The sequence below is a fragment of the Protopterus annectens genome, chromosome 8.part0 (genome assembly GCF_019279795.1).
Source record: "Protopterus annectens isolate FY-2018-M chromosome 8.part0, PAN1.0, whole genome shotgun sequence".
Classification (NCBI taxonomy): domain Eukaryota; kingdom Metazoa; phylum Chordata; order Ceratodontiformes; family Protopteridae; genus Protopterus; species Protopterus annectens.
Genome location: NC_056741.1, coordinates 466,726,007 through 466,753,322, shown reverse-complemented (window position 1 = coordinate 466,753,322; position 27,316 = coordinate 466,726,007). Strand labels below are relative to the sequence as shown.

At 43.3% G+C, this 27,316-nt stretch overlaps 1 protein-coding gene across 1 annotated transcript in view; it reads left to right on the top strand.

Moving 5' to 3' along the window:
- The window catches only part of POLR3GL (RNA polymerase III subunit GL), a 279,970-nt gene extending 255,124 nt beyond the window's left edge, over window positions 1-24,846 (top strand). Inside the window, exon 8 of the mRNA XM_044079992.1 lies at window positions 23,352-24,846. Within this exon, the coding sequence (XP_043935927.1) occupies window positions 23,352-23,438 (87 nt within the window). The 3' untranslated portion in view covers window positions 23,439-24,846. The remainder of the gene's footprint in view (window positions 1-23,351) is intronic.
- The last annotated feature ends 2,470 nt before the right edge of the window (window positions 24,847-27,316 follow it).

Genomic DNA, 27,316 nt, shown 5'->3' with positions numbered 1-27,316 from the left:
TTCTCCAATGTACTTAGGAATGTGGAGTGTGAGTTTTGGGACATTGTTGGGGACCTATAGCAGGCTATGACCTGAATCGCTGTCTTACCCAATGTTAGCTGCACCTGAAGTATCTCTGATGCATTATGTTGGGATACCAGTCTGCAGGTGTGCCATCCTTTATGAATATGGAAACACCACCACCTTTGGAGCTTTGGTCCAAGTTCTGGGGCCGAATAGTGTGGAATGAGTTATAGCCTGGTAGTGCAGGGGTGCTTTCTGCTGCCTTGAACCAGGTCTCTGTTACAGCACAAATGTCGATGTTCTCCATTTTAAGGAGTGCTTCGAGCTAGTGCATTTTCAGATTTAGACTTCTAGCGTTGAGCAGCATGACCCTCAGATTGCATTTGTTTTAGCTGTTATGGTGGTAATTTGGTCTTTGGAACACCACCTAAAAAAGGCACTATAGGGGTGGCAAGAACCTTGGCCAGTATCCGGAAGCCCAGGGGTGACAGACGCAGGCCATCTCTGGCAAAGCATCGAGGTCTGTAATCCCAGGCAGACAGATACTGGATCCCCTTAGAATGACACCAGTAATTTAGCCAGTTGTTGAAATCTATCATCTTCGTTCATTAGTTACTGATGGGTTATCTGTTCCATCCTTGGAACCGAGCTGGCCAACATCAAGCTCGTGTCAGCCAAAAACTCTCGAGCCAAGGTCCTGCCCAGAATGCTCTGCTCCCTGTTACCTCAGATCTCGGTTGTCACGTTGCTGAACAGCCGTGTCAAGCCACTCTTTTGACAATTTATATATTGTTATTACTTTAAATTCTTTTATCAAAAGTTTATTCTAATATTTTCGTACCCTTATAGGTTCATAGGGTAGTACTAGGCTAACTGCCCTTGCGAGCCATTTTAAGCCTAGCCAATTATCCCTTGTGAGACTCAAACCCTGCACCTTGAGTTTGTAAGGCAAAAACCTTGACTATTAGGCCACTCTCCCAACTTTAGACTCTCTCCCTTTAGTCTTTTCCCTTTATTACCCTCTTTTCTTACCTTGTGGTAATTCTCCATTACCATCGCTGGTAATTCTTCCTTTTCTCTTTTTATCCTTTTCTTGGATAGCCATTATTCTTCCTTTTGCTACTGTGCTTCGTCTCCATACCAGCTATGTCGGATAAGAAAAGTTCCATTGGTTTCAAGCAGTGCAAGGATTGCGGCTGTAAGTTACCACTTTCCGATGGCCATGACTTATGTGTCTACTGTATTAATGTCTTCCACTTGACTGTAGATCCTCCGTGTGGGATTTGTAGAACCTTCGCTACCAGGAATCTCAATGACAGGAAGAATAAGTTAATTTTGAAAGGTCTCCTGAGGCTATTTCTGGTTCAGAGGGCTCACCCCCTCCTGTTAAACCCCACAAGAGGCGGTCTTCCTCTTTTTCATCAAAATCACTCACTTCTTCTCCCTCTGGAGATCGTAGGGAGTAGACTCATAAGAAGGTGAAATTGATTACTACTCCGGGCCACCTGTGACCCTGTCGGCTTCAGGCTCAGCACCGTCCCCAAATGATCCTGATTACAGCCATGTTTCCTTTATTGATATTGGCACCGGAGTTCCCAGTGCAGACAACTATGGTTCTGACAGTTCTGTCGCAACACCTAATGGCACCGTCAGTATAGGTTCAGTCCCCTTCGGCACTGTTGGTACAGTCACCTTCGGCTCCAAGTATGACTCTTCTGTACTCCACAATGCAGACTTTCTCAGCACCGACATGTACTTTGTTGCAGTCCTTCTCAGCACCATCCTTATTATTGGTGCAGACATTTTCCACTATGGCACTGTACCCTTTGGGGCAGACCTTTGCCTTTACGGTGCAGACACCTTCAACTACTACAGCGCTAACAACTTCGAAGCAGACCTTTTCCACACCATTTTCTTCGGTGTAGACTTCTTCGGCTCCGAGCTCTGCACCTATTGAATTAGCAAGGACCAAATATTTCCCTTCACTGGATCCTTTTGCAAACAGTCAGTATAGTCCTTTCCTGGAAATGCCAGAATCGCCATCAGCCTTCTCCGTGAGGTCAACCAAGAGTCTTTCTGAGCAGGATGTGTTGCTGCTTGTGGCCAGAGGTCTCTCTCAACCGTCGACGTCCACGTTCCCTCTTTCAGGTGAGCGTATTTTGCCTCAAACCCCAACGTATACTCCTCCTTCGATTTCCACTCATGTTTCGTAGCTTATTACTCCTATAGCAGCTTTCTTCCGTCTGACTCTAATAGTCGATCTCACTTTTGAACCAGAGTCGTCCTTGTGGCTTTCGGTGCACTGGGCATTGGGCTCTTCTCAGGCCAGTGGCTGTGTGGTTGGGCAGGGCATTCCTGGCTCCACACCGATTTTTTTCTATGGCACCTTCCAGGGGTGCTCTCTCTCTTGCGGTTCATGGTCCTCTTGAGACTCCTGTTCTGAGGGCGGGCTCGTCAGGGCAGGGTGTGACCCCACTTCTGAGGTTGTCGTGCTCGGTTCCTGGCTGCCATCCCTCCTTGGGTGGGCTAGCCTTCCAGGCCATGGAGAGGCCACTTGCCTCCGCTGGCAAAGCTCATTTGTCAGAGTCTTCTCCCCCCACTGTGCAGCAGCTGCCACAAGCTTCAACTCCTGGACACCGGGCACAAGAGACTCAGGTCTCTCCTCCTCAGGAGACCCCCTCTTTGCAGTCTTCCACAGAACCTCCCACTGAGGAAGCACACCACAAAGCATCATGTAAGAGGAAGCACATGCACTCCACTGAGGAGTCATTGACTGAAGATACGGATTTTGATGATGGGGAAGGGTCCCCATGGTCACCGTCTCATGAGGTGTCCTTTGGTGACATCCTCAAGATCCTTAGAGAGGTGACTGGAAGCCCTCTAATCCTTCCTCCGAAGAATCCATATTCCTGCAGGCTTTTCGTGCTCGGCCCCCTACCTCCTGGGTCACCCCGCCTGCTGATGAGCTCATCCAGCTCATCGTTTGGTGCACATGGAAGGCTCCTGATACCATGGAAGTGATACCTAAGAGGCCAGATAAAATATTATTGCCCCCCGCTGAGCACCCCTACTAGTCACGTGGTCTACCAGTAGATGCTATGGTGGTGGCCGCTGCTAACTAAGAAGGATTTGGCAGAAGAGAGCCAAACTGTCCATCCACCCAACAAGGAGTCCCGGGCGATTGACACATTAGGGAAGCGAGTGTTTGCTTCATCGACCTTCGCCGTAAGGTCTTTGAATTATTTGGCACATTTTACCAGGCTTCAGCGAGATCTTACCAACCAGCTCCCTGAAACCTTGGCAGGAGCTGTTTCTGATGAAGTCCATGATAATGTGGCTTCTCAGATAACCACCCTAGAGTCCATTTCCAACTCTTCCATGCGTCTTATATTTCACGCAATGGAAGGGGCAGCTAGAGCGGCAGGCACAGGTATAGTCACCAGATGACATGGTTGGATGTGCCTTTGTGACTTTGCGGACTCCTTTAAGGCTTCCTTCTTGAATGCCCCCATAAAGGCCACTTCTTTGTTTGGCCCTAAAGTCAAGAATACGCTGGCACTGTGCGAACAAGATGGTAAGACCTTGTCTGCCATTGGTGTCAGACACTCCACTCCTCAGCGATTCTATTCCAGAAATCAGAGGAGTGGAAAGATCTGACACAAGAAATCACAGGGTTCTTTCCGGGATGCACGTGCCCTAAAGGCAGAGGGGAAACTCCAATGGAAGACACCCCTTTTGGGGCAGAGGAGGTTCGCGAAACCGAGGTTCCAGAGATTCTGTCTCTGGCCGACCCTATCAGCACTCCTGAAGCGTTGCCTGACTGCTCACCTCTGGTAGCGGTCGGGGGTCATTTCTCCTTGTACCCCGCTGCCTGGCAAAAGATAACCAACTCTTGGGTACAACGGATTATATCCAGAGGCTATCACATCCCCTTCCATCTTTGCCCAGTCTCATCAAGAGTGTTGTCCGACGTTCCAACCAGTCAAAGGGAAACAGCAGCACATGAAATCAAAAAGCTGCTACAAAAAAGAGTCATCCAGGCGGTCCCCCAGACCAGATAGGATCCATATTTTACTCAAGGTTCTTTTTAGTGCCAAAAAGGACAGGGGACTGGAGACCAATTCTGGATCTCAGTACACTAAACACATTTGTAAAAACAGAGAAATTTCAGATGGTCACAGTTCAGTCTATCCTTCCTCTTCTGGAAGAAGATGATTGGATGTGCCAGTCACTACCAGTTTCGAGCCCTGCCCTTCGGTCTTTCTACAGCCCCCAGAGTGTTCACAAAATGCATGGCAGTGGTTATTTCTCACTTGTGACTTCAGGGATTCCAGGAGTTTCCATATCTAGACGACTGGCTCCTTACCGTCTCCACTAAGCATCTACTGGAAGAAGCCTTGCAGTAGCCCTGCAGTATACTCTCTTAACAGCTCGAACCCTGGGAATCACTATAAACTGGGAGAAATCCAACACAACCCCAACTCAGTCTTTGGAATTTATATGGGTACTGGTGGACACTAGAAATTGCACAGCATCCCTTCCAGAACACAGACTTCAGAGAATAAGACAACAAGTTCAGCTGCTGCTCTGTCACCAGAAATCCCCAGCTCGATCTGTACTTCAGCTACTGGGGTCAATGGCAGCTTCGATTACCATTGTTCCTCTAGCCAGATTCCACATGAGACTTCTTCAGTGGCTACTTCAGACTCAGTGGTACCCTCTGCAACATCCTTTGTCTTTTCATATAAGTGTAACTCAGAGATGCAAGCAAGATTTACTCTGGTGGACGTCTCAAAATCCCCAACAATGGTCTCGCCCTTTCAACCCCCATCAACCGATAGCCACTGTGACCATGGATGCCTCACTGATGGGGTGGGGGGGATATTTCAGTGAAACTCAGTCCAAGGCACCTGGTCGGAGACAGAGGCCCTTTTGCATATCAATGTCCTGGAACTGAGGGCGGTGCTTCTAGCATTGCAAGCATTTCACTCCATCCTTCCTTCAGGGACTATTGCGATCCAATCAGACAACATGTCGGTAGTCTGGTACATCAACAAACAATGGGGACCAGATCTTACCTGTTATGCCAAGAGGCCTTGAGAATATGGCAATGGGCAGTTGCTCATAACCGCTTTCTGATTGCAATGCACATTCCTGGGAGCTCCAACGTGATAGCGGACAAATTGAGCAGGTGCCTGCTATAGCCTCACGAGTGGTCCCTCAATTCTCTGATAGTGGCAAAAATCTTCAACCTCTGGGGCCAGCCTTGCCGCAACATATTTGCCTCCCCAACCAACTACAAGTGCAGCAACTACTTTGCCCTGATCCCCCCCTTGGGGACAGTCACCAAAGGACACTCTAGTCCACACTTGGCCCTCAGGTCTTCTTTATGCCTATCCTCCTCTCTCAATTTCTAAAGAAAGCATGACAGTTGAAGAGCAAAGTGATCCTCATTGCTCCATATTGGCCTCAACAAGTCTGGTTTCCCTTCCGCTGGCCGCACCTGCTAGATCAATTGTGGATCCTCAATCCATCCCCAATGTTGATCACCCATCCGCAGGGTCTGATTCACCCCAATCTAACAACCCTGAAACTGACAGCTTGGTTTCCCTACTTCCTATGATTGCCAGGCATGAAAACCTTTCGTCCCCTTTGCATAATATTCTTATTGCATCTCATAAATCATCCACCCGACTAACCTATCTTAACAAATGGAAGAGGTTCTCTCTATGGGCAGCAGATAAACAAATAGACCCCTTGTCAGCCCAGGTCTCGGTGGTATTGGATTACTTATCACATCTTTTCCACTCTGGAGTGTCTGCCTCTACTGTCTGTGTACATTTAGCTGCCATTTCAAATTTTCATACTGGTTTTCAAGATTCTTCACTTATGTCACACAGACTCTGTAAGACTTTCTTGAAAGGGGTTATCCACCTAAAACCTCCCTTTAGAGAACCCGTACAACCTTGGGATTTGGCTTTGGTTCTGCAAGCTTTAATAGCTCCACCCTTTGAACCTGCCTGTTCTTGTGATGTAAGATATCTCTCTTGGAAAACTTTGTTTCTTATTGCAATCACATCGGCCAGGCGATTGTCAGAACTTCAGGCCTTACGCATCAAACCTCCCTATTTTATCTTCCATAAGGATAGGATCTCACTGAGAACCAATTGTACCTTTTTACCAAAAGTGGTGTCAGAGCGATCTATCAACCAGTCTGTTGATCTCCCAGTGTTCTTTCCTAACCATTCTAACAAGGGAGAGTATTGCCTGCACTCCTTGGATGTTTATAGGCAAATATGATTTTATCTGGACAGAACAAAATCTACTCGTAAATCAGACCAACTGTTTCTGGCTTTTTCTGGACCTAGACGGAGTCATCCTGTATCAAAAGGTTACATTGGCATCATGGTTGAGAAATTGTATCAAGTTTATCTACAACAAAAACAATCTCACCTTGCCTCATAGAGTCAAAGCTCATTCTACAGGATCTATGGCAACTTCAGCAGCTTTCCATTCTAAGGCTTCCCTCAATGGTATTTGCTCAGCTGTGACTTGGGCCAAACCTCATACCATTATTCTTCATTACAAATTGGACTTGGCCTCCAAAGGTAGGGCTTTGTTTGGCTCCATGGTGCTCAGGAACGTCCTTCCATGAGGGCCACCCAGGAATATAGGTAGCTGGGGTCTCTGTCCCATCAGTAAGGAATGAACGAAGATTAACAAAATCAGATAAAGAAGTTATGTCTTACCATAACGTTCCATTTGTGTTGTTGATCTTCATTCATTCATTACTTCCCACCCTCCGTCCCCCTTGTGGAGGTTCTTGGGTGATCTCATGTACTCCTTTCTTGTAGGTCTGTTATGACCAGAGGTAGCCTCGACTTTTATCTATCAACTTGCAAACTCGATCTGAGGTAACAGGGAGCAGAGCATTCTGGGTAGGACCTTGGCTCGAGAGTTTTTGACTGACGCGAGCTTGATATTGGCCAGCTCGGTTCCAAGGATGGAACCGATAACCCATCAGTAATGAATGAACGAAGATCAATAACACAGATGGAACGTTATGGTAAGACATAACTTCTTTTTTCTGCTTGTACTGTGGTATCATTCTCATGATGGTAAAATGCTGCTGTTGATTTATTCCTAAGAGGCATGAGTGTTAGCCAACAAGACTGGTGCCATTGTACTGCCTAGGATATCTGGGTTTTTGCTTTTTGGGGAAGCTTTATAGCAGAAGTTGACTTTCATCACATCAGTCATCAGAGGTATAAGCAGACATTTGCTGCCTTTTGGAAATAAGAGTAAAAAAGCATGTTGGGTGTGAAAGCACAGAATAATTAAATGGTCAGTGTTAGCTGACCACTGATATGGCTTATCTAGTACAGTTTATGTGTCTGAAAGGAATAAGTCAGGATACATTAGTGTGGTTAATGCATGGTCCATTCACTTTCTTCACAGTGAAACAGCAGAAGTGTAAGTAGCAGATAGCTATCTTTTTTTACTCCCCTTTGGAAGTGTGAAACTTGATACATGAGATCCTAACACTTCAGAAAATTAAATTTAAGGTTTTACTGAAAAAAACAGCAATTTGCTCAATATGTTACATATTTAAATAATTTTGCAGGAAGAAAATACATTCCACCCCAACACAGGGGGGCTGCGCTATCTACACCCCCACTACTTTATGCTTCCTTTCAAAGGAAGCATAAAGTAGTGGGGGCTGCTCTATCTACACCCTCACTACTTTATGCTTCCTTTGAAATTCATGTACATTGAATGAGTGGGAATTCTCCAAACTCCAGCAGTTTTGACCTTAGTAATACTATTCCTTGAATAGCACTTAAGCTGTCAAAGTTCCATTGATTCCACTTATTCTTCTCAAACGTTCAGTGGGAGTCCAGCTTTTATGGAGAAGCCAGGCACTGGTTGAAACCAGCGGCAGTTACATGATTTGATTGATCACTGTTAAATGATAATTTGTATCGCTCATGGAGGTCAGTGTATATGTCTGACAGCAATAAACTGAAGTACATTACGCTGCCATTATATTTATGGGACTTCTTCACAGTCTAAAGTGAATTACCTTGGCCCATTTCTATGACATAGAGGCATGGAGCACTGAATGCAACCCAGATAACCCAAGTTTAAGTAATGACTTGGTCACTGGAGGAGCTGGGCAGAGGGAATGGAAATGAGTGCCTTGTATCAGCTGTAACCCATCGACAGGGGAGTTTTACTTGCAGTTGAGCACCCTTTGGGGAGACCAGTAGGAGTAACTTGATTGCAAGGAAGGCTTTTGTGTCTCTGGTGGGTGCTTGATAAGGTGTGTCATCATGCCTGCTCTTGGACAACTGATCTCACAAGGAGGATGCTGTAACAAGGCACTCCATCGCTGAAGAGATATGACCACCTGTCATAAGGGATATGACAGGATTTCAGTCATCTGCAGAAGGGGCAGCAAACCTTAAAAAAGTCCTAGGAGTTCAGTATAATGTTTATGGTAGTATGATGGAAGCTCAGAAGTGGAGAAGATATGCTGGCCAAAAAAGAGGTGCACCCTCTCAGAAGACGCATATTGTACTCAGGACATTCTGTGTACACAAAAGGAGTTGAAGCTGGTGTTCTTGTATTTTAGAAGCAAAAAGAACATATATTCTGTGTTTTGGCTTTCAAGTTCATGTTTTTAGTCAGTAATTGCACACACTGTCTAATGAAATATCTTTAGATTCATTTCACTAATCATACATATTTTTAGTTTTTCTTATGGGGGCAGCTGTGTAATATATAAAATTATAAATATATTTCTAGCTCAGCTGTTAATAATTACATTTTGTTTTACTGACACGTGATCAGTCACACCAAGAATGTTTAAAACAGGGACAGTCCCAATATTGCAAAACACATAAAAACATTTTTTGCAATTGGGGACCCCCTTGTACCCTGTGATGTGGGGTCAAGACCTCACAACCCTAATCTGTGTGTGTGCTCCAAGCAAATTCAGAGAAAAGGGAGAAAGTGTGACAAAACATGACTCTCACTTTTTTGCCATTCTGTGAGTTTTTACCTTGATTAAACCAACCGAAAGACCTTCCAAGCTCAACATTCTAAGCATAACTTAACTGGGTCTCAACAAACGGTAGGGATACCATATTTTGTTTTCTTTTCAAGAAAAGGGTGTATTAATTTCAAGTGGTAATACAGAAAAAAAAAGAAAAAGCATTACAAAGAATGGGGATATGGCAGTCTGAAATTCAGTGACATGCAGTTGTTTCAATTACCTGTGCGCCTAAATGCATAAGCTATCTACAGTTGATGACTGAGTATCAAGATTTGTTGTCCAAAACTGTCCCTAAAAATGAATGACAATTTCAGAGTTTTAACCTTATATTGATACTATCGAGCAGTAGGCCATTAGAAAGTGCCAGGTTGCCATGTTGCGCTATAATCACTTCCATTTCATGGATGTATGTGATTTTTACTCATGGCGATGCAATGGAGCCCTTATCCAGCATATGGCTTTATTTCTTTGCCATTATATCTGAAATAAAATAGTTCCCACTCACTTTGGTTTTATGTAAAGGTCACTTGGGTTTTATGTGCAGGTCAAGTGTTTTTTATCAACCATAGGAAAAATTGTGGAATACAATTAATAAAGAGTTGAAATAATGTGTTTGGGAGGGAAAAGGGCAAAAGTTAAGTGGGATAAGTTGACTCTCCCATAGAACAAGGTGATTCAATATAGCCTCATTTGAAAGGATATTTTAGAGCCATGCATTTAAGGCACATTTATATAACACAAGCTGAAGGTTATAAATCAAAGTGAAAAGGGATGTTGATGAAATGAGGAATGATTCGAGAAGAGCAGGATTTTGTATTTAGGTTTTTAAAGAGAATAACAACCATGTATAATATTATATTCATAAAGTAGCAGAGTATATTCTAAGAACTAAATGAACATGAACGTGGAAAAAGGAAATTTTTACCTATACAAATGACTACAAGTAATGGTATAGAAAATAGGCTGGAGGGGCCTGGAATTTACTGGAGAAGGGCCGGGAGCAAATAACTCGAGAGAGAAAGGTAATAGAGGGTAATAGAGTGGGTTGAGGCCAAGGAGAACTTTGGACTTCATATTAAGAGACTGCCTTCCTTACCAGGGATTGATAACAGTATGTAAAGAAAGAAATAGGGGAGCCCAAAATGAAAGACCAACTTTGGTATTAATTGAGACTAGAACAGAAGTTGCTGTTAAAAAGGGCTAGTAGTAGCCCATATAAAGTACTGCATGATAACTATGAAATTAATGAAAGGAGGCTGGAAAAGATTGAAAAGAAAAAATGGAACAGCAATATACAACAGAACAATGGGAGGACATTTGTATGGCTCCCAAGTATGCGTCAAAATCCAGAAGGCTTAGGAATTTGGCTTAGAAATGTTTGCATAAGGTACTTTTATACCCCAAGCAGACTTCAAAGAAATTTTCCTCAGGTATATAGCAAATGCTGCAGGTGTGATGAGACAGAAAAAAGTATTTGGGAACCTATTTTTTGGGAATGTAATGACATGACATTTTAAAAATACATTTGTCAGAAATGTTGGGGGAGCAAATGTTTTTAACTAAGGAAATTAATCTTTTGAGCTGGGATAAGGTCTGAATTGTCCAGCTGTCAGAAAAGCATTTATTAGAAAATGCAAATCAAAATCTAAACCAACTGTAAATGAAGTACTGAATGTTACAAAGGAGATGAAAGAACTGGAGTTGAGATCTTTAAAAAAAGGGAAGGAACAAATCATATGTGAACAAATTGGGTTTTGGGAACAATACTTGCAGAATAATATTCAGGAGGAGGAATGAATTTTAACGGAAGTCAGGAATTGAGCAATTTATGTAATGTTAGACTGAAAATTGTTAAAAAGAAAGCATGTGTGTGACATGCATTTAAATGAAAACTGTTTGCTATTGTTTGTTTTCACTTGTGTTATTAATGTGTATCTATGTCATTTTAACAACATAAGAATTTAATATATGTATTAATAAATGAAAAACAAAGTAATATTTCTCCCAGAACTAAGGACTTGTTTTCACTTGTAATATGCTGAGGTTTAGACTTCATGGCCTGAAAAAAAACAAAGTGGTAGAGTCAGTTTTTGTGTTGAACTGCATTTATTGTGTGTCCTCTGATAATTCCCTGACATTTATTTTACTAGCTGTCAGAGTGGAATTGACATATGACCTTTTATACATATGTACCAGATGCAGGGTTTCTTTTGATTTTCACTGTAACAGTGTGATATTTTGCATTATATTCTCCTTCTTTTGGGGACTATATGATTCTGGAAAGAAGGCAGGATCACATCATTATCTATAATTTAGATGCACTGCATTGATGCTACATTAAATTGCACTATTTTGTCACAACATTAATAGTCAAAGTCATATAAATCTGACAAGACAACATAGGCACAAATGCATGTAATGACGAGGTAGTGTGCTGCCATGTAACTTAGGATTGAGTGGCAATGTAATTCTTCATAGTAGAATGTAGCCTTGAGTGTATTTTGTCTTTGAGTATCTTTTTATAATTCCCTGGAAAACTTCTGTTACACTCATAAGGGTAATTGATATGCAGCCTCATACATAGGTACTAACAATCCAGCATTATATCCTTTGTCCATGGGAGGATATGAGCAAGAGACAATGTGAAACGAATGTCTAGAATATATGCACACAAGGTTATCATATGAAAAATAAAAAAATAAATATTTTACTGGACAAGATAACATTAATGTTACTGTAGTGCAGGTTGAGGTCTAAACTCCATGGGCTGGCAAATGCAAAACACTGCAGTGTAAATGAAGATTAAGATGCAGTCATATACATATTTACTGAGTTGTCATTGCATCAGTACTAAAATTCATATTTCGTACTCTTGAGTCACAGTTTAGAATTCATTCCACTGGAAATTGGAGGCTATCTTTCCCTTCCTGTTTTGAGGCAAACTGTCTTTCTGATAAAATTCACTTCATGTGTCTTAGGTACATAAGTTAATCATCATGAAAACAGCAAACTCCATGCAACATTAAGAACATAAATCTCCCATCTTCAAATTTAGATAAGTCCATAATGTTTTATCATAGTTGGTATTAATTTCTACAAGGAGACTGTTTTAATTGTTAAACCAATTTCCTTTCACTAACCCTTATTTTATTGTTTCTTTAATTTTTTTTTTTTATCCTGATCTAGTCCTCCATTGTTTTCAGACTAATGTGCCAGTTTAGTAATGAGATAGTATTTGCAGAAGCTTCTTTTTAAAGCTTGCATTCTTACACTATTGGTATCTGCTTATATATTTCTAAATGTAATAGTGTTAGTTATTGAACTTTTGTAGAATATTTTGCCATTTATATAGTCTTTTGTTTTGTGCAAAAATCATGTACATTTATTCTTCTTTAGCTTTGGATCCATTTTACAGTCAAAAAAAATCTTTGGGCCAGCCCACTTACCTGGTTAATAGTGTTAAGTAATGTATTTTGGCTTTTCCCAGTTAGGGGTTGCCACAGTGGAACTCTAGTCTGCTAATGATTGGCAGTGGATTTTTACAGTTCCAAGTTGCCAGCCCGATGCCCAACCTTCAAAGAAGGCGCACCCATTCAATCATGCACCTACCTGCATGTCTTTAAATGTCACTCGACCGCGGGGAGGACATGCAGCCTCCTCACAAAAGGCGCTCCAGACGAGAATCGAACGGGAGAACGTCTTGCTGTGAGGCGACAATGCTAACTGCTGCACCACTGCGGCCTCCCTTAAGTACTATAAATAAGTTTAGTTTGCACAATTTATATGCCCAGGGCGACTTGTTGGTCTACAGAAAGGGGTGATCCTTTGGTGGGGACCCTGCTGTCTGTCCCACCACAGACAGAAAAGATCATATTTAGTTGCTTACTGTTGTCTTGTCTGGCCAGCTACTCATTTGCCAGCTGTACTGTTGAAAGTCTGGTTAAGTGTGTTGTATTCAGCACCCCTGTCTCTGCACCAGTGAAACTAGTATTTTCTATCAAACACTTTTGCTCTTCTTTATCCTGGGAGCCTGGTTTTATGTGTCTCACATACAGGATGCTTACCTAATACCTTCCCATTAACCCTGCCTATATTGCCAGAGCACCAGCAGGGAGCAACTGTGACAATACCAACCTTCTCCCTTCCCCACCTCAAAAAAAATACCCTAAGCAACCTGTCAGTGCAGTGACAACAGGAGGAATGAGCAGCATACAACTCACCCATCCTGGGGAGAGGGAGGTGGCTTGGCTCGCTACTTGGGTGACATACATTTGTGACTGTGGGTGGTAAAATCTGCAGAATTGGGGACAGAGGGACATGCTATATCAGTATAGCTGTGTAGGTCTGATGGCAGTCATATGATTAAACTTGCATGCCCCCCCACCATAGACTAGCATCCCTCAGAAGCTGCTGTAGGGTGTTAGGAATTCTTAGGGCCAGGGGAACCTAATGTCAGCCTGGATGATGATTCTGTGATTGGCACTTGCCTCACAGGTGAAAGAATGGAGCATTGATAACTCTTTCCCTTGTAAGGAACAAATAGGCTCATAGGTCAGGAGGGGTTTCAAAAAAAATAAGTTAAATGTCAGTATTCATTGTAGTCCATGTAGCTGTATAAGGTAGCTATAGAACTGCACCATATATGCTCGCGTTGCACAAAGTGTATAAAACTGCAGTGGTACACAGAGTATTTTTTGTGCAGTATATGCTTTAGTGTGTTGAGCTACTGGGCTGACTGCACTGAGGCTCTGCACTTCCACATGTTAGATGTTCTTCGTGTTTCACTGTTGCAGTCATCACACTTAGGTTATCTGCCTGCAGGTAGCTCTCAGTTGGCCCGAATACCAGAGACTTAGTATTTATGCGTCAGTTGTTGTCGCTCCAGGACTGACATTAGGTCGTCAGGGGTATAAAAACAGGCAGCCAAAGCCATTACATCAGTCTTTCTTGCCAAGGATCCTGAAGCAGAAGCAGTTTGCACGACTGCCGGTCGACCGCTACCTGAGTTTTCGTTTCTGAATTCAATTATCCTGAAGTCTTCTAAAGTTAAGTACCCCATTGGGGATCCTTTTTTCTTGCTCTAACCGATGTCAGAAAAAGTTAACAATTGTCTTGCTTGTGGAAAGCAAATACCACACCGAGATTTCCATTCTTACTGCTTCACCTGTTTAGGCCCAGACCATGACGTGCCTCGCTGTCGGTTTTGTGCCTTATTCAACGCCTGAACTATTCATCTTCGGGCCCTTATTGTCGCTAAATACTTGCGTTCTTGATCTCCGTATTCTGAAATGGCTTCGGTAAGCCATCCGACTACTGATCTTCCAAAAAAAACGTAAGGATAAAGACAGAGACAGACCACACAGGTCCAAAACTGCCGATGACGCTTCAGTTAAGCTAGTCGGCAAGTATGCAGTAAGGCACTTTCGCAGCCCCTGATGCCCGCTTCAGTGGATTCACAGGCCTCTACCAAGACCCTTTCAGAGTCCGGTATGCTACGAGACTCTTCTTCGACTACGGAACCTGCGGATATCTCTAGCACCGGCTTCTGAGGAAGTTCTTCGAACTACCGATATTCGACACAAACCTACGACTTCTTTCGCTTCTTCAGTTCTGTCTAAAACTACAGAGTTTCTAAGGCCAAGAGTACACACTACACCTAAAAAACCAACGACCCAGACTAAAGCACCTGCTTCCTTGCCACAACATCAAATGCTTAAAATGGCAGAAGACCTTATTATGCTGATTCGGGGAAGTCAGCCTTCCCCTGCTAAAAGAAAAAGAGACCTGTCCCCAGCAGCTTTAACAGACCAAGAGTCCAGAGGTCATATCCCAGGGGCCTAAAGGTATCAAAGCAACTACAGGTAAGAATCCCACCCCTAAGGACAGGGATTCCAGAGCTTTAGACAGATGGGGTAAGAAAGTATACACCTCAGCAACTCTCACCATTAGGGCTTTGAATTGTCAGTTTCACATGCTGAAGTACCAACAACATATCATGGAACTTATTAAGCAAAAAATAGCTATCTTTACAGACTGTGCAGAAAATAAAGAATTACAAGAAGAGCTTATGCAGTCTGCAAGCCAAGTCAGCAAGCATACTTTGCAGTGTGGCTTTGACGCCCTGGAAGCATCTTGCAGGGCAGCAGTCACTGGTTCTGTACTGAGAAGGCATGCTAAGGAGCAGACCTTGCCAGATCATATCAAATCTAAATTACTGGATGCTCCTTTGAACAAGAATAATCTGTCTGGCACCAAAGCAGAAGAGGTTCTTAAAAAAAAAATGGAAGAAAAAGCTAAATCTATGCAGACAGTCAAAGATTTCTTGCAAGTACAGCCTCCTAGATTCAGTAGGCATTGTCCCTCAAAACATTGGTCCTTTCTAGCCCCCTCAAGGCCAGCTCAAACTAGACCTAGGGGAAACAGACCCCCTAGACTACAGTCTCAGGGTATGCAGAGATCTAAGCAATGGAGTGCTTCCACTTCAAAAACAGGGAGTGCTAAGCCACCCCCTTATGGAAAGAATTCACAATAACTTCTCAACTCCACTCCCCACCTCTGCCCAACTGCTCATGCTCCAAGGAGGAAAACTTGCCCATCATGCAAAAAACTGGACTTCCATCACCAAAGACCGATGGGTCCTCAACATTGTATCCCAAGGGTACAAATTTTACTTCCACTCACTGCCATCCCCAAAAGGGTTCTCAAAACCAGTGGGCAGTGGCACAAAACCAAGTTTAATCCCTGCTCTCCATAAGGGCAATTCAACCTGTTCCTGTGGAACAGATTGGTCACGGGTTCTATTCCAGACTTTTCCTGGTACCCAGAAAAGAGGGCACTCGGCGCCCAATCCCAGATCTTTCCATTCTAAACACCTTCCTGCAGGTACCAAAATTCAAAATGCTCACCCTGCAGCAGCTTCTTCCTATGCTAGCCAAAGATGCCTGGTTAACCACCCTAGACTTAAAAGAAGCCTATCTGCACATCCCTATCAGGGATTCATGCAGGAAATATCTCCACTTCAGGGCAGGATCTATGCATTAACAGTTCTCTGCACTTCCTTTTGGCTTATCCACTGCTCCCAGAGTATTCACAAAATGCTTGGCTCCCGCCATTGCCTACTGCAGACAGAGAAATTCAAATTTACCCGTACTTGGACGACTGCCTGACAGACAGGAAATGCTGTTGCAGCACCTGACGATTGTAAAAAAACTTCTAACCTTCCCGGGGTACACCATCAATGAAAATAAATCAAAACTAGTCCCCAGACAAAATATTGTATTCCTGGGTGCAAGCTTGGGCACAGCATCCCAGATGGCATTCCTTACTCCAGCAAAACAAGCCTATCTGACAGTCTACTTCACTCAAATGGCCACAAAAACCCAGCTATCTGCAAGGAAAATCCTGCAGGCCCTAGAGTTCATGGCCTCATGCATCCTACTGTTTCCATATGCCAGACAGCATATGAGGAAATTTCAGTGGTACGTAAAAAGTCTTTGCCAACATTCTCAGGACCTGGAAATTGTTATTCCTTTCATACCTTGTCTAAGGACAGAGTTTCTTTGGTGGGCAGCAGCATGCAACCACAATAAGGGACTTCCCTTTACTCAACCCCATGCCGCCCAGACCCTAACCACAGACGCATCAGACTATGCCTGGGGGGCACACCTGGACAAGTGCATTCAGGGCCACTGGAGTCCAAGTCAAATTCATTTGCACATCACCCAAAAAGACATGTTAGCTGTTCAGCACTCTCTAACAGTTTTCAGATCCCTACTCTCACCAGGACCCCTGCTAATAAAAACAGATAACACCACAGTTATGTGATGCATCAACTAGCAGGGGGGAACCCACTCTTACCCATTTTGCAGGCTAGCCATGGCCCTGTAGAACACGGCCTTGGACATGCAGGTCCATCTGCAAGCTCTATTCCTGCCAGGAAAACAAAACTCACTGGCAGACGACTTAAGCAGAAATTTCCTAGATCCACATGAGTGGCAATTAGAGCCAAGCACCTTCAGCCTTCTGTTTTAGAAATGGGAGACCCCAGAGGTGGATCTCTTTCCCTCTCCCCTGCCTTCACCAGCTCAGCAAATTCTGCACCTGGACACCTCACAGCAGGACCTGGAAAGTGGATTGCCCTATCTTTCCAGTGGGTAAACCTCTCAATCTATGCATTCCCCCCTCTGCCCCTTCTCTCAAGAATATTGCTCAAGATAAGACAGGACAGACCAAGGACAATCCTGATTGCCCCGGACTGGCCATGCCAGCACTGGTATCCACTACTGCGCAGCCTGTCACTGGAGCCACCCTGGCACCTACCCCAGAGCCCGACCCTGCTCACTTAGCAGGGAGGACAGATCTTGCATCTGCACCTGCAAACCATGAATCTTGCAGCCTGGCTTATTCCTTGAATTCTCCCCCAGGGACCGGCCTAAGCAAGCAGGTGTTGAATGTCATTCTTGAAGCCAGAAGACCCAGTACAAGAAAATCCTATGCTGATAAGTGGAAAAGATATTGCTTCTGGATTCAGTCTAAAGGAGAGGACACAACTCTGCCCTCCCTACCACTAATCCTGGATTACTTAGCAGATCTACTCCACAGAGGCCTACCCTTCTCCTCTATTAAGATCCATGCCTCTGCCATCTCAGCTCATTACAACTCTGAGCCACCCCTCTTCTCTCACCCTCTCATCAGACAGTTCCTGAGAGGGGAAAACAACTTAAGGCCACCAAGGAGAGCAACCACCTCTGCTTGGACCTTAACTTTGTACTGGAAAAGCTCACTCTACCCCCTTTTGAGCCTACAGCATCAGCAGAGTTAAAATTCCTCTGTTGGAAAGCAGCATTGCTTCTGGCCATCACTTCAGCTAAAAGAGTGTCTGAGCTACAAGCACTTATGGCCGTGGAACCCTTCATTATTTTTCATGCTGTCAGGATCTCCCTCAGGACTAATCCTTCCTTTATGCCTAAAGTGGTGTCCAGTGTGGCTCTCAACCAATCTATCAAGTTGCCAACCTTCTTCCCTAACCTTCAAAATAAAGGGGAAAGGATGCTGCTATCTTTGGACGTGCACAGACAGCTCAGATTCTAACTGGATAGGATTCATAGGTTCACAGATTAGTACTAAGCTAACTGCCCTTGCAAGCCTTTTTAGGCCTAGCCAATTACTGCTTGTGAGACTCAAACCCTGCACCCTGTGCTTGTAAGGCAAACACCTTAACCATTAGGCCACCCTCCCAATAGACTAAGCCCATCAGGAAATCTGACCAGTTATTACTCAGTTTTGCTCCAGGGGCAGAGGGCAAGGCCATTTCAAAACAGAACATTTCCAAGTGGATAGCACACTGTATCCATTTCTGCTACAAACACCATGGAAAACCAACCCCTCAGGGGGTCAGAACACATTCCGCTAGGGTATCTTCTACCTCTACAGCATTCCTCAGGGGAGTCCCTACCAAGGACATTCTGGAGGCTGCTACCTGGAGTTCTGTACACACATTCACTAAGCATTACCACCTGCCTATATTTTCCAAATCCAGGGCGGGTTTTGCAACTGCAGTCCTGCAGGGCATACTAGCCAGCCCAAACTCTTCTTGACTACCTCCACCCTTTCTTCAGCTTTGGGAATCAACCCAAGTGTGATGACTGCAACAGTGAAACATGAAGAATATAGTACAGTTGTGTACACTTACCATAAATGTAGATGTTTGAGTGTATTCACTGTTGCAGTCCTGGTTACCTTCCCTCCAGCCCCCTTCTCTCTATATCTCTTTCCTGTATGTGTATATTACTCACCCCTTGTAGGGGTATTGGTATTGGTATTTACTTTTTACTGGTGATGATTTTCCCACCATAGCTTAGCTTTCTATTGGGGGGGGGGGATGCCATCTGGGAAGTTGTGTTCAAGCTTGCTCCCAGGAATACAATCTGTTGGCAGGGTACTAGGTGAGATTTCCTTTCGTTTATGGTGTACCCCAGTGAGGTTAGAAGTTTCTTTACGAATGCCAGATGTTTTAATAGCAAGTCCTGGCTTTCTGCCTGAATCAGACAATCGTCCAGGTAGGGGTATATTTGAATATTTCTCTGCCTGCAAAATGCAATTGCTGGAGCTAGATACTTTGTGAATACCCTGGGCGCAAGACTGCATATGAGGAAACTACAATGGTATCAAAAAGCCTATCATTCCTTGTATAAAGACAAGAGTTCCTTTGGTGGGCAGAGGCCTGCTACCACAACAAGGGTCCCTCTTACACTCTACTCCCTGCCGCCAAAACCCTAACAACAGACACATCAGACTATGCATGGGGGGGCTCACTTGGAAGGGCAGTGCATTCAGGGCAAATAGAACCCGAGCCAGATGCACCTGCACATCAAACAAAAAGAAATGTTAGCTGTACAGAATTCCCTCACAGCCTTCAGAGACCACATCCTTCCAGGACAATTATTGGTAAAGGCAGACAACACCACAGTTATGTGGTACATAAACAAGCAGTACCTCTCTGCAGACTAGCTATGGCTCTGTGGAACACAGCCTTGAGCTACCAAGTGCACCTACAAGCTCAATTCCTTCTGGGCAAGCTAAATTCACTCACTGGCGGACGACCTAAGCAGAAATCTCTTGGACCCACATGAATGGAAACTGGAACCAAAAATATTCAACCTCTTGAGGAACAAATGGAGGACTCCAGAGATAGACCTGTTTGCCTCCCCTCAGAACTACCAATTGGACAAATTCTGCACTAGGACTTCCCGCAATCAAGCTTGGAAAGTGGATGCCCTGTCCTTTACCTAGGAAAGCCTCTCGATTTATGCCTTTCCCCCGCTGCCTCTCCTCTCGAAGGTTCTGTTAAAGATCAAACAGGACAAGCCTAGGACAATACTGATTGCACCAAACTGGCCTCGCCAGCACTGGTACCACCTCTTGTACAGTATGATACTGCTGGAGCCATGGCACCTACCTCAGACACCTTCCCTGCTGTCCCAGCAGGCTGGCCAGATTCTGGACCCTCAGCTTCAAACCCTGAACCTTGCAGCCTGGCTAATTCCTTGAGCTCTCCAATAGCATCCCTCAGTAAGCAGGTGCTAGATGTCATTCTGGAAGCAAGAAGGCCTAGTACTAGAAAATCCTAAGCTGAAAAGTGGAAAAGATACTGTTCCTGGAGCCAGACTCAGGGGATGGGCACAATGGTGCCCAGCTTACCTCATATTCTTCAGTATTTAACAGAAATGCTCCACAAGGGCCTATCCTTCTCATCAAGTAAAATTCATGCCTCTGCCATTTCAGCACATTATAATAATGAACCACCCCTCTTCTCTCACCCCCTGCTAAAGCAATTCTTCAGAGGGGCTAAAAATTTAAGACCCTCAGGCGAGCCCCTACTCCAGCTTGGGACCTTAACTTTGCATTGGAAAAGCTCACTTTCCGTCCATTTGAACCAGCTGCAACTGCAGAGTTGAAATTCCTTTCTTGGAAAACAGCCTTCCTTCTAGCCATCACTTCAGCAAGAAGCATGTCTGAATTACAGGCCCTCATGGCAGTGGAGCCCTTCATTATCTTCCATGCAGACAGACCAATCCTTCCTTTATGCCCAAGGTGGTGTCTAGTGTGGCCCTAAATCAGTCCATTCATTTGCCTACCTTTTTCCTGAATCCACAAAACAAAGGAGAACGAATACTGCACTCTTTGGATGTGCACAGACAATTTAAATTTTATTTGGACAGGACTAAGTCTCTCAGAAAATCTGAACAGCTACTAGTTGGCTTTGCTGCAGGGGCAGAGGGGAAGGCCATTTCAAAGCAAACCATTTCTAAATGGATAGCCCATTGCATTCATTTCTGCTATAAGCACCATGGAAAACCTACCCCACCTGGGATAAGATCTCATTCCACCAGGGCTGCATCTTCCTCTACAGCCTTTCTCAGAGGAGTCTCTACCAGGGACATCCTAGAAGCTGGTACCTGGAGTTCTGTACATACCTTCACCAAGCATTACCACATGCCTATTTTTTCTAAATCCAGAGCTGGTTTTGCCACTGCAGTCTTGCAGGGCTTAATAGCTGTCCCTAATGCTCTCCAACTTCCTCCTTCCTTAGCTTTGGAAATCAACCCAAATGTAATGACTGCAACAGTGAAACACAAAGAACATAGTACAGTTGTGTACACTTACCATAAATGTAGATGTTCGAGTGTATTCACTGTTGCAGTCCTGGTTACCTTCCCTTCCAGCCCCCTGACTTCTCTTGGCTCTACCTTTCCTTCTTGTTTTTAAGCTTTCTGGTGTATTTGTTTTTTGATGGAGGTGTACCATAACATATAATTGCTTCCCATTCTGGGGGCATCTGACATCTGGAGCAAGAAAAATTGATGTAATGACGTCGGCTGCGTTTTATACCCCTGATGACCTGACGTCATGGAAGAAGAGACAGCATCTGATGCAGGAATCCAAGACTCTGGTATTCAGGCCGGCTGAGGGCTACCTGCAGGCAGATAACCCAAATGTAATGACTGCAACAGTGAATACACTTGAACATCTACATTTATAGTAAGTGTACACAACTGTACTTTTCCAAGGTACAGCTAACATTCACAAGGGAAACTCAGTGGCTTTGAGTATATTTTGACATCATTTAAAAGCTTTCATACTGTGACATACAAGAGCTGGTGAGGAAGACAAGATGCTGGGAGTGTAACACAAGTTTGTCAAGTGCATGTGGAACTGGCTGATGGGAAGTAGTGTAGTGATTAGGAGGGATATGTTATGAACATCCTACGATCAGTGGGGCACTGCAGGGCTTCTTGTCAGAGTAAGTCCCCTTTACACTTTGGTTTCTAAAATAAGCAGAGGAATATAGCATAGAGAGAGTTAACTCATTTGCTGTTAACATCAAAATTGCTGTAGTAGTTAGGTCAGGGAATCTGCCTTCAGCAAGACTGAGTGAAGTTAGTGTGTTGGCAGACAGATAAGCAGGTATGATTTAGTCTAAAGAAAGACAGAATTATGCACTGTCAGAAAGGAATTTCCGTGGCTGTATTACATACTGGGAGCAAGTGGATCTAGTGGATACAGAAAAGTAGAAATATATGGGCGTGATTATTACACCTAAACTAAAATCATGTATGCAGTGCAAGTGAAGATGTGGCAAAGGTATGTCATATCAGTGGTGAGGCAGCCAGACTCAAAGGATGTATCCTTAATTAATACACTGTGTAAAATTGCAGAGCTGTGCCTAGAATATTTTTCAGTTCTATAGGTCTGCAGAGATAAGAGCAACACATTTGTGGAGTATGCATGGGAGGGCCTGTAAGATGATCTGGGAGTGAATGATTGTATGGAGAGTGAGTAAAGATGGAAGGAAGAAAGAGGAAAAGGAAATATGGAGGTGCAAGTTGCGGGTAATGCGGATGGATGTACACAAGGGCATCGATGACATTTGAAAGGTAAACGACCAAGTGTAATGAAAGGAAGTACTTTTTAAGAAGGGGTGGTGGGGCCCATGAATGATCTCGAATTTGGTGCACTGCAGTCCAGCAGAAGTATTCTCTGAACTTTGGGATGGACAGTGAAATGGGAAGAGGAGAGAGAAGTGCACCTTATAGTGCTAATCATACTACATCAGTCAGGCTTAGTAAGTGTTTATACTTTCTTATGACTTTCTGTTTGTAGTTTATTTTATTACTGTCTTGCATATTTATGCTAATATTAGTATTTATGTATGAAGAAACTTCTCCTTACAACCCAGCACTTAGAGTTAAAGGCACTGCTGAAATACTAGACTGGATAGGGTTTGGGTGTATTTCACCCATTTGCCAAAGACGTAGAGGCAGTTAATAATGCAACTAAGTATGTCAACCTTCTGCTTTTCTTTCTAAAAATGGGAAATGTTAGAAGATTGTTATAATGTTGTGGTACTGCAATGAGAATTTTATAGTTGAAGTATGCTTATTTTGATTGTATGCTGGAAGATTGAAACTAAAAGTGGGTAAGCAGTATGCATGAATTTTTCTTGACTTGTATCAAAGCTGAAGCTGTGAACTACAAGTCCATCGAAGATTTCTGTTACATTATCCTGTACTTTATATTTGTGGACACCTGCATTGGAGTAGCAAAATGGAAGACTGGCATCTGAAGGGAGAATCTGGGATGTGGGGGGGGGGGGGCAGTGAGAATGATAGGTGAATGGTAAATGAATGGATGGATTGTCAAGATAAGAATGAAATTGCTTTACCTATTTTTGCCTTTAAAAGTTGCTGACTAGATGTAAGCTGCTAATATTTTGCTTTTCCTTCTTCAGGAGACAGACTACATCATGTCCTATTTTGATAATGGTGAAGATTATGCAGATGACAGTGATGATAATATGGATGAGGCCATCTACTGAAGCTTTGCCTACAGTAGCTTTCTAGGCAGTTTGTCCGGAAGTGTCTTGACTTAACTGACCCACCAATACCCCTTCAGTACTCAACAGCAGATGTGTGGTTCAGGGTCTACTAAGTCGGCTGTACAGAAGACTGTTACATAGACATAGCACCAGAGGCATACTGAAGTGAAATGTGACATCACTGCTGCAGGCATCCTCTCCACTCTGTGGCACTAATACCATCATTAAGAGGAAAACTGAGAATACTGAAAGTCCGAAGTTCAGTTTTTTTGTATTTCACACAGACTTAACTGAATACTCAACCATGCCATTTAAATCAGAAACACGGTTTGAAATACTTTACAGTTCACCTTGGTATGTGTAAGATGGAATTTCCATGCTTTAGAAAATTATTCTTTTCTCAGGTACAGGAAAGAGGGTTTCAATTTAGCATTTTGTGACCATCTGTCAACTGAATGTAAGATTTCAGGAGTGCCATGTAGTGCCATTGTGGAATTATATGGCACTGAAACAAACAGTGTACCTGTCAAGTACACCAATTTTGAGGTGTTTGTCCAGCCTTCATTTTCCAGAGAAGTTCAACACAGTTTTAATGGAAGAATCGAGGAAGAGCTTTGATACGCCCTTTTATTTGTAGACCTGGATTCTTTTTTTTTTTTGTGTGTAATTTATTGAGGTGACCATATTTTTCTGCTCTTTTTTCAAATTGTTGCTTAGAGTACAGGTGTCCTAAGTATTCCACAGCATTCTAGAAGAATGGCAAAATTCAACATTTCTACATTTCTAAAGCTTTTGGAATAATGTGAATTGTAAAATGGTGTATGTATTTTATAGATTTTAAAACAGTTTTAACTTTTTTATTGATTTTTAGATTATACACAAATGAAAACAGCAGTTTTAAGGATGACAATTTGTGGCAAAGATCAGGGCATTTAAGCCCATGCACAGTTGTGTTGTTCATACTAACACCAAGTTTAGGAAACAAGTGAGATGGTCATTGTTTTAGGAGCAGTCACTGTGACTAATCTGGGTTAAAACAGTACCAGATTAAGCCACAAGGCTTTCTTTGGAACCCAACAAGTATATTTAGAGGATACAGGCAAAAGAGGCATTAAACATATTGATGTATGAAATTATTTTGTAGTTTTACTGATGTGTTTAAATATTGTTTGCTGTGCCTTTCGGTACAAGAAAGACGTGATGTGATAGTATTTTAATAATATTAAAATGGTACTTGTAATATAAAATTAACTATTTTGTGAAGAATTATTCTTAGAATTTGTCATTGGGAAGAGTTGGTATAACACAACAGTTGTCCTTGAAGAAATAAAAATTAAAAGTTGTACATGTTAAAATTGTGTCACTTCCCAATTAAAAATAAAATCCTTCAGTAAAGCAAATTTCTGCATTTGTTTAAAAAACAAGTCCACTTCTGTCATAAATCAAAAGGAAACAAATATGTTCTGTGAAGTTGAAACTTGTCTCGATTTTGCAACTCAGTCCATCTTAACTTTGCAATATGTTTTGTATTGGCAGCCTACATCCATTGTAGGGTGTCCAAACTTGACATCAGTTTGTGTCTGTAGTTTTTTACATTTGCCACTACATTCAATGCACTTGAGCATGTTCATCATGTTTCACTATTGCAGTCATTACACTTGGGTTATCCTGCTGGCAGGCGACCCGCAGTCAGCCCGAGTTCCAAAGTCTTGGTCCGGCGTCAGTTGCTGTTGCCTCTTCCCTGACGTCAGTGCGCCAGTGGTATAAAAGTAGCAACCAACGCCATTTTCTTCAGTCTTTCTTGCCGCGCGGTGCCTGAAGCAAAAGCAGTTTGCAAGTGCCGGTTGGCCGACTCCTGAGATTTTCAAAATTGAATTTCAGAACCGAAGTCTTCAATAAAGCTAAGTACCCCGTTGGGGAAACTTCTTCTTGCTCCAGACCGATGTCAGTAAAAGTTAAGTACCCCGTTGGGGAAACTTCTTCTTGCTCCAGACCAATGTCAGTAAAAGTTAATAATTGTATTTCTTGTGGGAAGCAAATACCTCATAAGGACTTTCACTCTTTCTGTATTCCTTGCCTAGGCCCTGACCACGACATTACTAGTTGTCGATTTTGTGCTAGATTCAATAAACACACTATTAAACGTCGGTTTGATTTTGCCTTACATTATTTTGGACAAAGATTTAATTATATAATGCCGTCGGAACAACCGATGACCGGAATGTATAAAAAACGCAAAGACAAAGAAAAAGACAGGCATCCGAGGTCCAAAACGGACGATGAAGCCTCTTCTAGGTCAGTCGCCGGTTCTCAGTGAGGCAGTTTTGCAGCCCCTGACACCCGCTACCTCAGAGCCACAGGCCGTAACCAACAGCCACGTGGAGACACCGAGGTCTGTGGAAACTCATGGTATTGGGCCTACAAAAAATATACCCTCATTTGTGTCCGGAACCGCTGAGTAGGTATCGGCTTCTGATTTATGTTTTCAGACCTTCACAGCTTACAATTAAGGCTTCTACAGCAGGAAAGGCAAAGTCAAAAACACCATTAAAGACAAGGAAACAAGTGCAGCATTCTCCAGAACAGTCATCCATGCCAAAGAAACAGATGCTCAAAATGGCCGAAGACCTTATTACTTTAATCAGGGGCTCCCATCCCCCTCCTGACAAAAGGACTAGGCAAGACACAGTTTATGATTCCTCTGATCAGGTTTCCATTTCCTCTGATTCTTCTGATGAGGGCTATTCTCTCCCTCCCTATGAGGACTCTGATGCTGAAGAGTCCATTCCTTCAGCCTCACCGCCTGAGGATTATTCTTTTGGGGGAAACCCTGCACACCATGAGGGAGCATTTCCATTGGGAGAGCAAGGATTAGAATCCAAGAAAAGGCTCAGAGATTTCCTTTTATTGCCTCAGCACAGGCCCCTGGCTATCCCCCCTGTGCTTGATATTGTAGATGATGTTTTTTCTGAATCCAGGCTGTCTCCTGACTCTTTACCCCCTGCACCAGTAAAGCCAGACAGGTACTACAGGGTCCCTGGCTCTCATAAATTTCTTTAGAAAACCCCGCTGCAGACCCAGAAACAATTTCTCAGGGTCCTAAACGGGTTAAGGCTTCCACTGCCAAAAATCCTGTCCCCTCAGATAGGGATTCCAGAGCTCTGGACAGATGGGGGAAAAGTTTACACTTCTGCTACTTTAGCTATATGAGCTTTAAACTGTCAGTTTCACATGCTTAAATATCAGCAGTACCTCATGTCATTGTTAAAGCAGAAAATGGTTACAAATATAGAAAGCCCTGACAGTAAAGAAATGCAGGATTTATTGCATGCAATTGAACAAGTGGGAAAGCATACTCTGCAGTGTGGTTTTGATCCATTAGAGGCTTCTTGTAGAGCTGCAGTTACAGGCTCTGCTATTCGAAGACATGTTTGGTTGAAAGAACAAAGTTTACCTGTCCATGTTAAAGTAAAATTATTGTATGCTCCATTACAGCATGATACTTTGTTTGGTGTTAAGACAGAAGAGGTGTTAAAGAAAATGGAGGATAAAGCAAAGTCAATGCAAACGATCAAAGATTTCTTACAGGTTCAACCACCTAGATTTAGCAGAAACTGGCCTTCAAAAAATTGGTCCTTTCCAGTGTCAGACAGACCACAAAGAGGCAGATACAGGTGCCCAAGAGGCAGATCTCAGCCCCAAGGCTCCTACAGACCTAAACAATGGGGTGGCTCAGCCCCCAAAGGAGGAGAAGACAAATCACAACCTTATAGGAAACAGTCACAATGACTTCCCTCTGCAAATGCCAAGCTCTTACCAGTTGACAGCACCCCTAGGGGGCAAGCTAGCACTTTTCTTAAAAAATTGGTACATGATCA